Here is a 17,911-nt window from a genome sequence, read left to right as displayed (position 1 = left end):
TATATATATATATATATATATATATATATATATATATATATATATATATATAGTTAATCATATATATCAATATTTATCCTTGTTCTTAATACTTGTTATGACTTGATCACTCATAATTTGATATTTGATTTGAAGTTCCATTGGAAAAATGCCCCTTAGATCTTGATTTTGAATAAATATCTATTGAATCTAAATTATAGGAATAGATTTAGGTATAATAGTCTCGAAGTGTTAGTTGCTAATGTGACCGTCTTGGTTAAAAGGTTGAAGAATCGTCGTTTAAGCAAGACAATTGATCCCTCATTGTTATTAAGAAATTAATAACGCGTGACTAGCGACAATGATGATGTTGATGTTAATATATATATGTGTAACTGATCAATAGGGTACAAGAGAAAGTGATTGATGAAATATAACTCCAACAATTTAATATCACTATTAAATTTATATTATGTTTGATGTTTTTCTTTTATCTAATTGAAATAATTCACAAAACTCTCATACCCCTTCACTTAGAACAATAACTTTGTTGAACGACTATATATTGCACAAGTCCCTTTTGGTACAATAACTCATATACTTACTTTTGATACAATCATCAAGGATGTCATGTGTTTCTTCAGTAAATGAATAAGTCTACTAAGATGAGAAGATGATGATTAAATATTGACTTTATCATATGGTTAACTTTTTATACCAATGTTATCAGATGCAAAATCATCAAAGTAAGCTTGTATCAACAGATTCATCATAGGTGCATTGAGAGCGCGTTTGTTGAAGTCAGTTATATCTTCAGAGATATTTCAGAGTATTGCATTAATTTCCTTAGCTTATCTTTTCATTATAGGATACAACGTAAAGACTTTAAAATTCACGACAATGGTCTGCACACTTAAATAATTTTATTAGCATAATAAATTGTTCCAACAGAATGATATTTGTTATCATCAAAGCAATCAAGGATCATTGTTCTTCAAATCAACTTGGTTCTAAAAACATTTAGTGTGGAGCCAAAACTTCTCATATTTGGAGAGAAATTACCAAATATTGGTCTAAAGTGGAAAATGAGATTTCTTGGATTATTAGAAATGGTCATTATATTAGATTTTAGCTTGATGATTGGATTCCTAGAGTTGGTAAATTATGTGATCATGCAATATCCATTCCTCCATATGTTGTGAACTTTCACGTTAGTGATTATGTTGGTGAGAAGGGTTGGAACTAATCTATGATCAATCAAGCTCTTCCTAATAACATATGCAAAAAAGTTGCAAGCCTTAGCCTGCTTTTGCGGGTCAAGATGATATCTCAACCTGGAAATTTTTTAATGATGGTTTTTTCACTATTAAATATGCATACCAAGCTTTGTCGGCAGATGACTTTACTATTTCCAAGTCTCCTAATTTCAACCTGGTGTGGAAATGAACTGACCCTCGTAGAATTCATACATTTCTTTGGAAGCTTTCACACGAAAAAACTTATAATTAACGTCGAAAGAAACCATTTGGGTATGTTAGATAATGATGTTTGTACCCGATGCTCCCAAGCTCTAGAAACCATTATGCATGTTCTTAGTGATTGTGATGTGACACATTCTCTTTTGGAGAACTTTATTACTATGGATGATGAGCAATGAAACCCCTTTTTACCTTTGGGATTTCTTAATGGATTATCTTTAATCTTACATTAATTGATGTTTGGTCGATAGAGGCCATTGACCTCTTGTATTTGGTATCATGGTAAAAATGTTATGGATAAATAGAAAACAAATAGTTTTTCAGGAACAACATTTGATCACGAGCAATTTTGAAATTTTTAATAGATAATTTTCCTTTATTCATTGACATCCTTATATTAACCCTCATTCATTTATAGATGGTTGAAAAAGGAAGATTAATGTTAAATAGTACCCTTTTGATGCTAACTCTTTCAAACTAAATATTGATGATTCTTATCATACTACAACAAGTACGGTTGTTTGTGGAGAACTTATCAGATATCATATATAAAAGGAGTTTACATATGTGGGTTCTTCTATAATTTTGGTTGATCTATCTCTATGTTTGCTGAACTTTGTGGACTAGTTAATGGTTTTATAATGACTTGTAATTTGGATTTGACCGCTATTTTGCTAGAAATATACTCTTTTATTGTGGTCAACATGATTCGATCAAGGAAAATATGTAATCTTTATCTTACGCTTTTTATTCAATAAATCATATATCTTGTGGATCGTGAGAAATGAAGTTGTGTGCTTAACCACGTCAATCGTGTAAATAATCTGATTAACCTTAATCTTAAAAAAAAATTATAGTATTATCGAACTACCTACTCTCCTTCTAGTTTATCACTTCTCTTTGATGATGATCGTATATATTTTTCTCATTATGTTCCTTAGTTTATTTTTTGTAACTTTTCCTTTTATTAAAAAAAATTAAACATGTTATGTTACTTAACAAAGTTTAAATTGTTTTAATTTTTATTAAATTTATTTATATTTTAGTGTAAATTTTTTTAGGCAAGCATATTAAAAAATAACATATCAATAATTTAACATTTATTTGAATTTTATGGGTAAGATTTTTTAAAAACATTTTAGTTGATGGGTCACATTCTTAGCGGTCCTTTTTTCCACACCTAACATATGTGCACGAAATTGAAAGTTTCGATAGTCCAATAGCTTCTTTATTATAATAATAATATAATTGAAGACGTTGCCATCTTTGACGAATATATATGCTACTGTTACACGGGGCTACTCGAAGAAGGAGAGGACAAGAGAATTTAAGGACCACACAACATTGGTAAATATATAAAGAAGACAACTTTCAAAATATTTCATCCATGTTCTAAGATAAGCTCTATTGCAGAAACTAGACAGAGTAGATAGTGATGTAACAATGTTTCTTGTCTTCTTTTGCATATTTTGGATTCCATTGTTATCGTAATAATTCATACATTAATAAGGGTGAAAGTTTTTAGGGTAGGTTTTGGAGGTTTTTTTAAAGGGTGAAGATTAATTTTTTTAAATTAATAACTTGTAAAATGTTTCTAAGAATTATTAAAATGTGATTGAAATGTTATATGATCATCAAATATTAATTTCTTAAAAATTATTAAATGTATAGACTTAATTCTAATATTAATTTCTTAAAAATTATTAAATGTATAGACTTAATTCTCTGTTTTTTTATAAAAAAATTCTCTTTTCAAATGGACCATTAAATTTTTTATTGGATAACTACGAACACACTCCACAGTTTGGATTGATTCTTTTTTTTTAAAATTGATCTAATGGTATTCGATCCAAAATCCGTCTATAATTTTGCTGTTGATTGATAAAGAAACCAACTTTAAGAAATAATTTTTTTTTGTCTTTAATTTTCGTCATATTAAGAAGAAGAAAAATTGTAGTGAGATATTTTTTCAAAATGTTGACCTAAGTTTTCAAATTATTACCAAAGTGTGGATTATCAAATCTATGTATAATATTCACTTCAACTAATTATGTGAGTTGTTGAGTGAAGATTCTTTATTTTTTATGTAAAGTTGAATAGAGCCTAAAAGAGGCTTTGACGAAAGAATACTTATGATTATAAAACTTGAAGATGTTAGAATAATTATAAGATATAAGTACTTGCATTTGGTAAAAGGTATATTCTAGCGTAGCTATTGGACTTGCATTGAAGGAACCATTGCAAATCTTCTTTACACTATCTTTTTGCATAATTGTATATATCACTATAAAAAAGGTGAATTAACCAACAAAAAAGGAAAAATAATTCCTTCTCTAGTTATGTCACTATATACTAATTATAAAATTAATGCCAAAATTGAAACTTTTTATATTTTTATTTTTAAAATAAGTTTAAAGTTCCTATCAAATTTTGTTTTAGGTCATGTAAAAAAATTATAATTTTTAATCCATACAAAATTATCATGTAAACAACTTTAATTTCTATTAGAATATCAACACATATTTTTGAATAATTTTATTTTTTATAGACATGTTTACAGTATTATAAAAAAATATATATAAAAAATAAAATAATGTTTTTTATTTAAAATGTTCTTCAACAACATATCATTTTGATTAATTTATACATTTATAATTTTAGTTAATAACTCAACTTTTTTAATTGTATTTGAGTCACTTACACTAGGATTGAAATCTTAACTTAAAAATACCTAATTATGTTTAACTTATAAAGATGTAATTATGTTTAAAGTTTTAAACTATTCTTTTTTGTTTTAGTTTTAAAAGAGATGACATAATTAACTCATACAACTACAAAATTCTAACTTTAAACCTTAAACAACACGTTCAATATAGTAATATTGACATTTACTAGAAATTTTAAACTCTTCTAAATTTCTAATAAATTATAAATTAATTTTCTTGAGCTAAAAAAATCAATAAATTAATTTATTCTAAAGAGAGTACTTATTTGAACTGCGGATGCTTTATTTTATTTGTTTGAAAATTTAATTTAGTTTTACAAATATCATAATGTGCAATGGATGCATGGTAGTTTAGTTGGTATTACTTTATGAAACTCTTTTAATCAACTTACAATGCACTATTATAAAAAAAAGGGAACGTAGTCACGTACAATGCTAGGCCACAACCTTGTAGGGGAAGTTTGTTTTTTTAAGGAAAAGAATAAAGTCGTCTATTATTATAATTACACCATTAATGGAAGTGTGTTTTCAATTTTAAAATTTGAAAGAGAAAATAGCAAATTCGAAATGCAGAACATGCTTCAAGCAGTTTTAGTTTAGTTTCATTTTTTTTTTTTGCTTTTAAAAATCACAAAATTTAAAACAAAAACAATATTGTAAAACATTATCATTAAACAAGTTTTCAATTTTTATAATTTAGAAAAAGAAAAAAACTGTTTTTAAAAACTCAATCAAACATAACCTTAGATTCGCTTATTAACCTTTGTCATAGAAAAACATTTGACAAGTATTCTATGCTTGCTGCATGAGTTGATTTTAGGGATAATGATCACTATTTATTGGTACTGATAATACTATTTTATTAATGGTTAGATAAAAATGATATTTATATTATATATATATATATATATATATATATATATATAAACACATAAAAATATTAATACATTAGTATATAAATAAATAAAATATTATATCTAGATATATATTTATCTATAAATTCACATAGAGTCAAAAGATCCATTAAACTTGCAATTTACATCAAAGAGATATCATATCAATGTGTACGGACTTTTTTGTTGATCCTGTTTGATTTAACAACACGCCATCCCATCTCAATTATAGAGAGAAAAAACTGAGCAACAAAGGTCAAACTTCACGACCGGTGTGCATCGAAAATTTGCTGGTGGGACATTATATATGCTAATAATAGAATTGAAATAATACGACTCATAATTAAGATCATAAAAATATTCTTCAACTCTAACACTTTTTAACATTAATTTTGTCACCCCCTCTGACTTAGATCTCTCCTTTATTCTTTTCTCACTCATTGTTTATCATTTTTTCCCCTCTTCAAACTTAAAATGTCTTATTTGTTTTGGAAAATTCTAGTAATATGTGAAAAAGATTATTTAAGAAGTGAATCTTTCACAAGTTTATACATTTATTTTTTTAAAAAAATAATAAACTATACTATAATTAACTTATACACGTGTGAGATCTTAGATTTAAATCCGAACAAAATATTAAATAATTAAAGAATATAATTTTTGTTTTAATTATTCTATTTAATAACTTTTTGTAACTATTAAATTTCATCGATCTAATTGTTAAATATTTTATATTACCATAATGACCATGCATATAACAAACTATTAATTATATGTTGAATTGAATTTACTAGATAAAATATCAAATATTATTAAATTTTTATAGAAATTTATATATTTAATCTATTTAATAAAAACTATTAATTTGATTATTTAATTAATGAAATTTAAGTATAATAACTCAAACAATAATCACTTCTAAAATCAACGGATCTCTATTTATATTAATCTAAAAAATTTGACATTTTCTAAGCAGTGGCGGAGCTTCCTTGTGACAGGGGGTGGCCATGGCCACCCCAAAAAAAATATTAAATTACGAAAATGTCCTTGTTAAAATTAAAAAATTACAAGAAAACCTAAACCTAATTCAGTTTTCTCTTTCTTCCTCTCTCTTTCAGCCTTCCTCTCCCTCTCCCTCTCCCTCTTGCTTGCAAGTTACAGCCTTCCTTTCTCCTTCCTCCAGAATCAAATTTACGGATCATGAAAAACGTGCGGCCGCCTCACTCTGCCTCCAGTCCAGATCGCTCCTCTGCTCGCTGCGGCCCTGCGCCCGCCTCTGTGGCCGTTCGTCGTTCTCTGTTCGCCGCAACCTCATCTGTCTCCAGATCACATTGCTGCTTTGTTCAAAAAGTTCAGATTTCTATTTTGTTAGTGCTGATTTTTGTTAGTTAGTTTTGATTTGGAATTCTGTTAGTTTGGATGTCGCTCCTCTGTTAGTTTGGATGTCGCTCCTCTGTTAGTTTTGATAGTTCGTATAATGTGTCTGTTAATGCTAATAATCACATTTATTTGACAGTGTTTTACAAGTTTTCCGAGCTCAAATGGGTGCTACAGTGTCGAAGCAAAAATCAAATAAATCACATGGATTCTAATAAAGGTTTGAAATGTTTGGCTTTAAAATTTCGTTAACAATCAACCCGCAAATATTTATTGACTTATATGTTTTATTTTATAGTGCTCTCGTCAAACTAACAACATAGACTGCGGATACTGTATATTACGATTTATGAAGGAGATTGTTGTTATAATCCCAGAAAGAGATCTAATTGAAATAAAGGAATACATATTACAGCGCTTTTTTTAAAAAGCGCCGTAAAACTAATACAACAAGCAGCGCGTTTTTAGAAGAGATTTACAGCGCTTTTTTTTTTATTTTAAAGAACGCTGTTGTATCTTTTTACAGCGCTGGATACTACAGCGCTTAATTTTTTGAAAAAGCGCTGTAAATGGCTTAAAAAAAGCGCTGTAAAATACAATTTTTCGCGTAGTGATCATTTGATTTTTTTTTCTTTTAATAGAAAAATGCAACTAAAATCAAGAATATGGAAATTTAAAGTTAGTTATATCACTTGAGTCGAAAAAGTTAATTATGTTATTGGTTTTTATTAGTGTCGTGTTCAGTGGCGGAGCTTCCTTGTGACAGGGGGTGGCCATGGCCACCCCAAAAAAAATATTAAATTACGAAAATGTCCTTGTTAAAATTAAAAAATTACAAGAAAACCTAAACCTAATTCAGTTTTCTCTTTCTTCCTCTCTCTTTCAGCCTTCCTCTCCCTCTCCCTCTCCCTCTTGCTTGCAAGTTACAGCCTTCCTTTCTCCTTCCTCCAGAATCAAATTTACGGATCATGAAAAACGTGCGGCCGCCTCACTCTGCCTCCAGTCCAGATCGCTCCTCTGCTCGCTGCGGGCCTGCGACCGCCTCTGTGGCCGTTCGTCGTTCTCTGTTCGCCGCAACCTCATCTGTCTCCAGATCACATTGCTGCTTTGTTCAAAAAGTTCAGATTTCTATTTTGTTAGTGCTGATTTTTGTTAGTTAGTTTTGATTTGGAATTCTGTTAGTTTGGATGTCGCTCCTCTGTTAGTTTGGATGTCGCTCCTCTGTTAGTTTTGATAGTTCGTCACTCCTCTGACTCTGTTAGTTTTGATTTCAATTTTTCTTAGTTCGTCGCTGTGTCAGTTTTGAGTTCTCAATTTTGTTGAGTTTTACCTATGCTAAGAATTTAACTTATATGGCAATACCCGATATTTTTGTAGAATTCTACTTTGTTCTATTTTTGTGTAGAGTTTTTGTGTTGCACGTAAGGTGTTTGATTTTATGTCTATAACGTTCTTGAGTTTTTTTGTTGCACATAAGCTGTTTGATTTTATGTCTGTGTTTGAGTTTTTTTATTGCACATAAGCTGTTTGATTTTGTGTCCATATAAAGTTTTGAGTTTTTTATTGCACACAAGGTGTTTGATTTTATGTCAGTATAAAATGTTTGAGTTTTTTTGTTGCATGTAACGTGTTTAAGTTTTGTTGTATTTTTTAAAAATATTTGCTGTTTCATTTTTAGTCGGCCACCCCAAGCTTTTTAACCAAGCTCCGCCATTGTTTCTAAGTCCGAATAACATTTCGTCCTTAACCTAAAAAGTTTTTTTTTTTAATTTCTCTTTCAAAAGTTAGTTCAAAGGATTAATATTCTAAAACAAATACATACATTCCAAAAACTTAAGAAATTAGAAAATGTGACACTCTAATACAATTTAGTGTCACACTATCGCATTATGTTTTAATTTTATAATTATTTATAAGCATTTTGGTCTTAATAATGAGAGGACCCTGTTCCATCACAAGAAAAGGGAATCAAGTGAGGAAGAAGCCGAATAGGATCATTGTCTTAGTCATAGGGATTTGTGGCACATTCGTAAACTAATAGTCACTACCCAACATAAAATACATCTCTAAATGAATGGTCGAAAACTAAAAAAATAAAGTGTGGGGGACACATTGGTTCCATGGCATAGACCAAGATTTGCCACCTTCAATGGTTCATATGCTTGTAATTAAAAATATTCCAATTAATTCAACATTCAACAAGTTCAATATTCTTTTGAATTTTCAATATTATTCCTCTATAGTTCAACTTTTTTTTGTCTTCTTTTCGTAAAGTAGCCCACTTGTTGAGTGATATATACTCTCTCCTCCTCACAATCAATATTAAAAAAATTATATAAAAAATCATTCAGATATATCTAAGATTAATTATTTTTAATTCTATCATTCAATTAATATTATCTACGATATTTCTAAATCAAATAATAAAAAAATCAATTATTAATATAATTTGATAAAATTAATATCGTCTTTTTTATTTATAATTATTTTTTAATATAGAAAAACGACGAAAATAACATTTATTTAAAAAGGACATAGTAATATATATAATAAAAAAATTCCTCACGTATGAGTGACATGTGCCACACAACTAACCCTTGACTTCCCTTTCTAACATATTCTCTATTTAACCACATAAAATTTCTCACCGATTATCATATGCAATTTGTCTTCAAACATCTTTTGTTTCTCTTGAAGACTTGTACTATAGAGTTAAAAAAGTTCTATATAGGTAGCTTATAACACCCTAAAGCAAAACTCAAACTGAAAAATACCAATTACTTAATTTTTCTCTTGTTTGACATTAGGTTCCTGCGTGGTGTGCAGGGCACACACTAATAAATTCACTAACTATCACAAATAGAAACAGAGAAGTGGTAGCTTAGTTAATTTTTTAGTACAACATCATGCACATAGAAGCTCAAGAACATTATGGTGGTGAAGACAAGAACTTTGACGAGGATGGACGAACCAAGAGAACAGGTATTCCATATATAGTACTAGTTTGGAACAATATTATTTTTCACAAAATGTTTTTTTTATTTTTTTTTTATTTAAAAAATTTGTTTTTGTTTGGAAAATAGAAATTGAAATTGAAATGAAAATGTAATTTGATGTGATTGAAGGGACATGGTTGACTGCAAGTGCACATATAATAACAGCAGTGATAGGATCTGGAGTTTTATCACTAGCATGGGCAATTGCACAAATGGGTTGGGTGGCTGGTCCTGCTGTTCTCTTTGCATTTTCTTTCATTACTTATTTCACTTCCACTCTTCTTGCTGATTGTTACCGTTCACCTGATCCTGTTCATGGCAAACGAAACTATACTTATTCTGAGGTTGTCAGAGCTAACTTAGGTATAATCTTTCATATGTTCATGTTTTATTCACTCTGCTTTTCTTAATTACTTACTAGCTTCCTAAGAATACTCATTTTGATTAACTGAAAGTTATAAAAAAATATTGAAATTTCATTATTTGACTTTCTTTTCATAGGAGGGAGGAAATTTCAGCTCTGTGGATTGGCTCAATATATAAATCTTGTAGGTGTAACCATCGGCTACACAATAACTGCATCAATTAGTATGGTGTAAGTTTTCTCATCAACTTTTGACTCATTGATCAAATCATTTATTGTATTTATAAAAACCTGACTTTTTTTTTTACAATAAAGAGTTTAATTTTATATTCATTAATGTAAAGAATTTTATATTATCGATATATATTATAATCATTCATATTAATGACTTAAAAAATAAATATGCAAAAAATTAATGTTTTTTTGCGTTATTTGATTTGTAAAACAGTAAAAATTAGACAAAATATTACGAAAGTATATATGACAACTTTTGATACTCTTCTATATGTTTGATATGTCTATGCACATGACAAAATAATATAATTGTCACTGTTCTTTTATTGATATATATATATATATATATATTAATGTTATAAATTCAAATATTAATATAAAAGAAAAAAAAAGATGTAAAGAGAGATAGTAAAAGAAAATAAGAGAGAGATATAGGGAGAATAGAGGCATGAGAGAGTAAAGAAAAAAAAAACATAAGAGATTAGAGAAAGAGATAAGAGGGAAAAATATAATAAAAGAGATGAAGAGAGAAATGAGAAAGTAGAGAGATAATATTTTTTAGTAGGAAAAAAAGTATTTTAGTATTTTTGATAACTTGTCCCATAGTTTCACGAAGACAATAATTTTTGTCCAATCTCTTGCTTTTTATTTTGTCTAATCCCATCACCAATTTCCAAATCCAACATGATATATGTAAATTAAAATCATTTATAAATTAAAGACACTATATTTGAATTGAAGATTTCTTTAATAAGAAAAAAGTAAGATAAGTAACTTTTTAGTAGAACTCGTGTAAAATCCACAACCAAAAAAAATAATTGAGTTACTAACAAAATTGAAAAAAGAAGAAATTTGTTTGGATTCCTTTGTCACGGAATCTAGACTCGTAGAGGACTTTGATATATATATTTTTTCTTTGAAAGAGACTTATAGTTATTTATAATTTCTATCCCCAAATAATTCAACAACTTTCATAAGTGGTCAAATTATGGATAAATGATTGTGTTGACAAATTTACATCATATATTTCCTTATAATATTATTTTCTTCAATTTTATTTAATCAGGGCTGTAAAAAGATCAAACTGTTTTCACAAGCATGGACATGCAGACAAGTGCCATGTATCAAATAACCCTTTCATGATAATATTTGCCTGCATCCAAATAGTTCTATGCCAAATTCCCAATTTCCATGAACTCTCCTGGCTCTCAATTGTTGCAGCTGTTATGTCTTTTACTTATTCTTCCATTGGTCTTGGCCTTTCCATAGCCAAAGTTGCAGGTAATAGCATATTATGTCTCATTTGTACTATTTGTTTATTAGTATAATTTGTGTTTTTATATTATTAATGACAACTTAATTATTTTTTCACTAATATATTCTTATTAATTACTCTATTCGAAATAAAATATAAATAAAATTGTATTAGAGACATCGGTGTATTTGATTAAAAACTAAGATCAGATACATCAACTTTTCTTGTACCTTTTTATTTATATTTTATTTTAAAGTAATATATTTAAACTCGTCTAACTAATTTATTAGCTATTATTAATACGAGTATTTTAGTAAATAAAAATTATGTTATTATTAAAATAAATATAATTAATTATTTTTTCAAGAATTTTGTATAATTCAAATGAGACACTTGTAATGTAAATGAAATGAAGATGGTATTAATTAAGATCTTTAAATTAAGAAGGTAATGGTCTTCAACTTGACATTATTAAAGTGTTATTATAATAATAAGATACAAACTTAATAATTTTTTCCTAATGCTTGAAGGTGGGGGACATGTGAGGACATCCATAACAGGGGTGGAAATTGGGGTAGATGTTACTGCAACAGAAAAGGTGTGGAGGATGTTCCAAGCTATTGGTGACATTGCCTTTGCTTATGCTTTTTCTAATGTTCTCATTGAGATCCAGGCAAGTAATATATTTATTATTTTTTGCAAATTTATATTTGGTTTAATTATTTTTTAATTTCTACAAATATATCACTTTTTAAAATGAACCAAATTAAATTTTTTATTTATTTAAAAAAAAGCATAGAAATTAATGTTATTGAATAAATTAATGAGGTCCTATATGTGTACTATTGCAGGATACCTTAAAATCAAGCCCACCTGAAAACAGAGTGATGAAGAGAGCAAGTTTAATTGGCATTTTGACAACAACATTATTTTATGTGCTATGTGGAACCTTAGGTTATGCTGCATTTGGAAATGATGCACCAGGAAATTTTCTCACAGGATTTGGCTTCTATGAGCCCTTTTGGCTAATTGACTTTGCCAATGTTTGCATTGCAGTTCACTTAATTGGGGCATACCAGGTAAATAACTTATTAATTAATTATCAAATCAAATCTATTGCATTCTAAGGCGTAGCCTAAAATGTGCAGATATAACACAATATATATATATATATATATATACCAAAGGAACAAAAATGTAGTTAGAAGAATTTTGTCCAAAAAAGCTAGAATAATCCTTATATGAAAATTTGATCTGCATATTGCTTATAATAAAAACACCCAGTCCTCCTATCGGCACATCTTTAGTCGTTTGATTAAAATCAAACAGTCTAAATTTTAAACAGATTTTATTGTTTTTATTAAATCTAAAATACAATATTGATATTTGGATCATTTAATCTTAATGGGGCAATTCATATTAATCAGACGACCACAAATGTATTATATGCATGCAATTTTGACCGCATGCAATCTAGCTTGCTCAATTGTGCATTACATGATTTTTTAGATAAAAAAGGTGTTTGATTTTTTAGGCATCATTTTTTTTTTTTGATTTAATGAAAATATGTAGTCAAGCAATCCAAATACCTTAATAAAATAATTTGTATTTAATTTACAAAGTCGGACAATGAATTGTCTAATCTTAATCGAGAGGTCCAAATTGTGCGGCTAAACTAATAACAGATTCCCTAACTATAATAAATGCAAATGCAAATCCATCATTTATTTCCTTGTACATGTCTATATTCTCAAGCATGAAATTTTCTGGCCAGGTATTTGTCCAACCAATATTTGGGTTTGTGGAGGGCCAAAGCAAACAAAAATGGCCAGATAGCAAATTTGTGAATGGTGAACATCCAATGAATCTTCCTCTATATGGAAGCTATAATGTGAATTTCTTTAGAGTAATATGGAGAAGTTCATATGTGATTATCACTGCCATCATAGCCATGTTGTTTCCATTCTTCAATGATTTCTTGGGATTAATTGGTTCACTATCCTTTTGGCCATTAACTGTTTATTTCCCAATTGAAATGTACATTAAAAAGACCAAGATGCAAAAGTTTTCATTCACATGGACTTGGCTCAAGATATTGAGTTGGGCTTGTTTGGTCATTTCAATTATCTCAGCTGCTGGATCAATTCAAGGACTTGCTCAATCTCTTAAGAAATATCAACCCTTCAAAGGAGAACAATAATGATAGTTTGTTAATTAATTTCCATTTGTATTAGTAATTTTCTTTTCTTTGTCAATGTTATTTCTTGTCTTTAATAAGTTATTACAAGAAATCAAATCCAAGGATAATGTAATGTTATCAAGTGCTTATTGATAGTGAACAAATACAACAACAAGGAGTACAATACAAATCTTATATTAATCTCAAAGATGTGATAAATCACAATAGCTTTTGCATTTGATCATTTTATATAGATTAACAATTACTCTTTTATTAAAATCATTTTTTTTCTTATATTTAATATTAGAAGGAGTAATTTAACGAAAACTGTTATTTTATTAAATGACTATAAATACCTCTAAAAAAGAGAAGATTTGACACAAGCATTTACTACATTCGTCATAAGAAAGCTGAGTTTGTTCCTTTTTAGGCTGCCTTAGGGCTTTTGAAACTACTTGTAATAAAGGTTTGCATAATCCCTTATGTTAATGTGATTTTTTAGTAGTTGATTTTTTGTTTTTGTTTGTTTTAGAAAGTATCATAAATTCCACCATAATTAATTCATACAACTGCGAGATCTCGAGTTTGAATCTGAGACAAGACATCCAATCTAACAATATTGACATTTTTCAATTGAGCTAGAACTTAAGAAGAATAGTTGATATCTTTACATCTAGCTTCTTGTTGCCTTGGAAGATAAAAAAAAATGGAAAAACAATCATATAAGTTATGACTAATTTTGGCCTATCAAAGCTATTTCGTTCGGTGGAATACAATATCATATTTTTTTTTCAAACATGACATTATAAGCAATAGATTGGATCTTCCCATGTTTAGAACTTTTTGATTTTTATTCATTTGATTGATTTTTGCCATAATCGTCTCATTATATTTTGTATTTACTTTCTTCATTTTTTTTATATATTTTATTGTGCAAGGTGATCATTATAATTTAAAATGTCAACATAGTTAAAATAACTTTTTTATTATAATATTTTTGCATAATAATAACCTTTTATAAAAATAAATGTACAAATAAAATGAAATCAAAAGAGTCAAGATAAGACTCAATTCTTAGTAGATGTGAGTGAATTGTTTGCACTCTTCGCAAAAGAAGAAGAAGAAGGAGTAATCATGAGAGACATTCATATATAATCTTAGGAGTTTGATCATCTAGGCCATAACATAAGTTATTCAATTGGTTCTTAATCTTAGGAGTTCATTATTCACAAACATAGCAGCTTAATAATTATATTATTCTTCAAAAGTTCATTAATAAAGAGACTAGTACTCAAGACTCAAGAGTCCCTATTGAGCAACCTTGATAGTGTAAGAACCAACAAGATAAGAGAGGAGAAAACTCAAACAAAAATGAGAACAATGAAATGTTACAAAACTCTATAGTATGTGTCAATGATACTTTCTTACCTTTACCCACTAGGCTACTATAAAATTTTGGATGGACCTCTTAATCTACATGTGTGTATGGAGAACCCATTGAAATATAAATTTCATTATCTTATTTTTTTTTCAACCAAATTTAAAGAGACAACAAAAAACATATGACCCTATCTCAATGTAGCTTAAATTTATTCAAGAAGTGATTTTGTTATTTTTTTTCATATCATTTCAATACTATATTATGGATAGGAAGTACCCCGTCAACTTTATCACAACTAATCTCTGACGAATTAAATGTAGTTAATGATATATATTAATATTAATATGTGTTTGAGTCTCATTAAAAAGGGGTTTGAAAGTTAGTTTCTAGATAGAGTACAAAAAATATAGAAAAAGGGGAAGAGTGTATATAACAAATAATGGAAAAATTTCCCTTGTACCCTCCTTATTATACCTATACCCCCAAAAATAGAATGAAATGACTATTTTGCCCTCGTATAAATAATAAAACCTCAAAAAATTACCATTCCACACTTTCACATTTCCGGAAGAGAGAGTAAGTTTTTTTTCAAAATTTCCGGAGAAGTTGAGAAACAAGTTTTCCGGTACAGAGCGTGTATTCCGGAAACGTTGTTTTAAAGTTTTCCGGTACCGGAAATCTTGTAGGAAGTTTTCCGGTACAGAAGAGTGTTCCGGAAAACTTGTTTTTAACATATCCGGTACAGAAAGCGTTCTGGAAAACTTGATTGCCAACATTTCCGGTAGTTACCGGAGAACTTGAGCATCAAGTTTTCCGGAAGTTATGTTATTTTTTTTTAATTTAATTAATTATAATTTTATAACTTATTGTGATTTAATTCTTTTAATATTTTAATTTTTCAGTGGGTGCACGAGGAAGAGACGGCAAAATCATACGAATTACACGGGACACTGAGACTTCTACATCGACTCCGATGAATCCCCCAGAGAGGATTCGACCGACAGCTTCAAGGAGAAGAAGACGTATGATTATTGAAGATGATGATGAGGGACATAATGATCAGGGGGAGCCTTCTACAGTGCATGAGGAAGATGTGGTACATGAGCATATGGTGCACGAGCAGGTGGATGTACATGAGCAGGAGGAGGCTGCACCTGCTCATGAGGGAGAGCATATGGAGGAGGAACATGATGGAGCTGAGGGACCTGGTGAGCTCACACGGTATCCTGGAGGACCTTATGATTTGTATGTCCTTACACGATACCGTTATCATGTTTCAGCTAGACTATGGTTTGGCGAGGTATATTAAATTAATTATTACGTATTTAAATTAATTATTATTTGTTGTCTAAATTTAATTTTAATGTCATATATTTTTTTTTGTATACAGGAGCGACCATTGCTGAAAATTGTTGCGCATGGGAAGAAAATGCAACAATTTACTCCGCCGGTACTTCCGCGACCCATAGAGAATTGGGTGAATTTGTCTGGTCTGAACCCATTACAACGGGGTAGTTTGAAGATGATCGACAACAACTTGATATCTGCCTTTGTTGAAAGATGGCATTCTGAGACATCGTCATTTCACATGCCATTTGGTGAAATGACGATTACTTTGGATGATGTTGCCAATCTTCTCGGATTGCCTATTAGGGGTGAGTTCTACAGTCCACCCGATGTAGATAGAGTAACAGCATGTAATCTTGCCGTCCATCTATTAGGAGTGACCACGGAAGAGATCTGGGAGGAGACCAGAAAGACTAGAGGTGCACACTATAGATTGGATTGGTTGAAGGAGGTGTTCAGAAGGCAGTGTGCAGCAGAGAGGTTTGACTGTGCTGCTAGGGCATATCTGTTGAATTTAGTCGGGAGTACTATTTTCGCTGATAAGAGTCATACTCTAGTTGATGCGAAGTACCTCCCTTTATTCAGATATTTAGATGGTATAGATAGATATGCATGGGGTACTGCTGCACTAGTGGTGCTTTATGACTACCTCTCAGATGCCTGCTATTATGACACCAAACAGCTAGGTGGATACATGACGTTGCTTCAGGTATCAATTATATTTTAGTATTAATTGTTAATTATTTATTTAATTTATTTATGTTGTATTTAATTGTTAGTATTAATTATTTAATATTTTTATTTGTAACAGTGCTGGATTTACGAATATTTTCCGAATATTTGTAATAGAGGTGATCAGGGTGCTGACGTGGAATGTTTTGCCCGAATGAATAGATGGTGCTATAAGCAAGGCAAGCATAAGGTCCACGAATACAGAAGTATTATTGATGCATTGACACCTGCAGATGTTATATGGAGACCATGGGAGAATCACAGGGGTGTCATTCCTTTTGATGATATCACACTTTATACTGGTCACATTCGATTATGCAGCACTGTAGCGAAATATCTACCAGAGAGGTGTTTGAGACAATTCGGATATATCCAGTATATTCCTTCACCGCCACTTCCAGATCCTGCTAGATTATTTGATGTAGATGTGGAATGGTTGGGATATGTGACGCCAGTGACAGAGCTATTTCCCAAGCTTCGTCCAGCTACATATCCATCTGAGTGTGAAGATGGATATTTGGAGTGGTTCTATCAGGTGTCTCATCCACTGCTGGTGCGACCAGATGGTGTACCTCAGGTCCCACGTTATAGTGTACCGCCCACCAGTGCAGATGCTTCTAGTTCACAGCCGCCACCTATCCTACAGCAGATCGGTGATCTTATACAGCAGGGGTTGAGTGAACATCAAGCTAGTCCAGATGATGAGTTGTATAGGCACTTTTATAAAGCTTTGTATTTATCACGTAGTCGCACTAGTTAGTAGTAACACTTTTGTAACTGTTGTTATGTAGGTTATTTTATGAACACTTTTGATGAACTATTATTATGTCGGTTATTTTATGAACACTTTATGTTAGTTATTTTATTAATTATTGTAATGTCGGTTACTTTATTAATTATTGTTATGTTAGACTCACCCGTCTCTGAATAGTTATTTTATTAATTATTGTAATGTCGGTTACTTTATTAAT

At 29.7% G+C, this 17,911-nt stretch overlaps 1 protein-coding gene across 1 annotated transcript; it reads left to right on the top strand.

Annotated features, from left to right (window-relative positions):
* The first annotated feature begins 9,110 nt into the window (after positions 1-9,110).
* On the top strand, positions 9,111-13,716 carry LOC101498275 (amino acid permease 6-like). The gene is made up of 7 exons (XM_073366814.1): positions 9,111-9,434; positions 9,578-9,811; positions 9,950-10,043; positions 11,113-11,327; positions 11,832-11,974; positions 12,153-12,380; positions 13,076-13,716. Exons 1-7 carry the CDS (start codon positions 9,359-9,361, stop codon positions 13,499-13,501), a joined length of 1,416 nt encoding a protein of 471 aa, XP_073222915.1. The 5' UTR covers positions 9,111-9,358; the 3' UTR covers positions 13,502-13,716.
* The last annotated feature ends 4,195 nt before the right edge of the window (positions 13,717-17,911 follow it).

This window comes from Cicer arietinum, chromosome 4, assembly GCF_000331145.2.
Source record: "Cicer arietinum cultivar CDC Frontier isolate Library 1 chromosome 4, Cicar.CDCFrontier_v2.0, whole genome shotgun sequence".
Lineage (NCBI taxonomy): Eukaryota > Viridiplantae > Streptophyta > Magnoliopsida > Fabales > Fabaceae > Cicer > Cicer arietinum.
The sequence above is the reverse complement of the archived record's forward strand: the minus strand, read 5'-3'. Positions and strand labels throughout refer to the sequence as shown.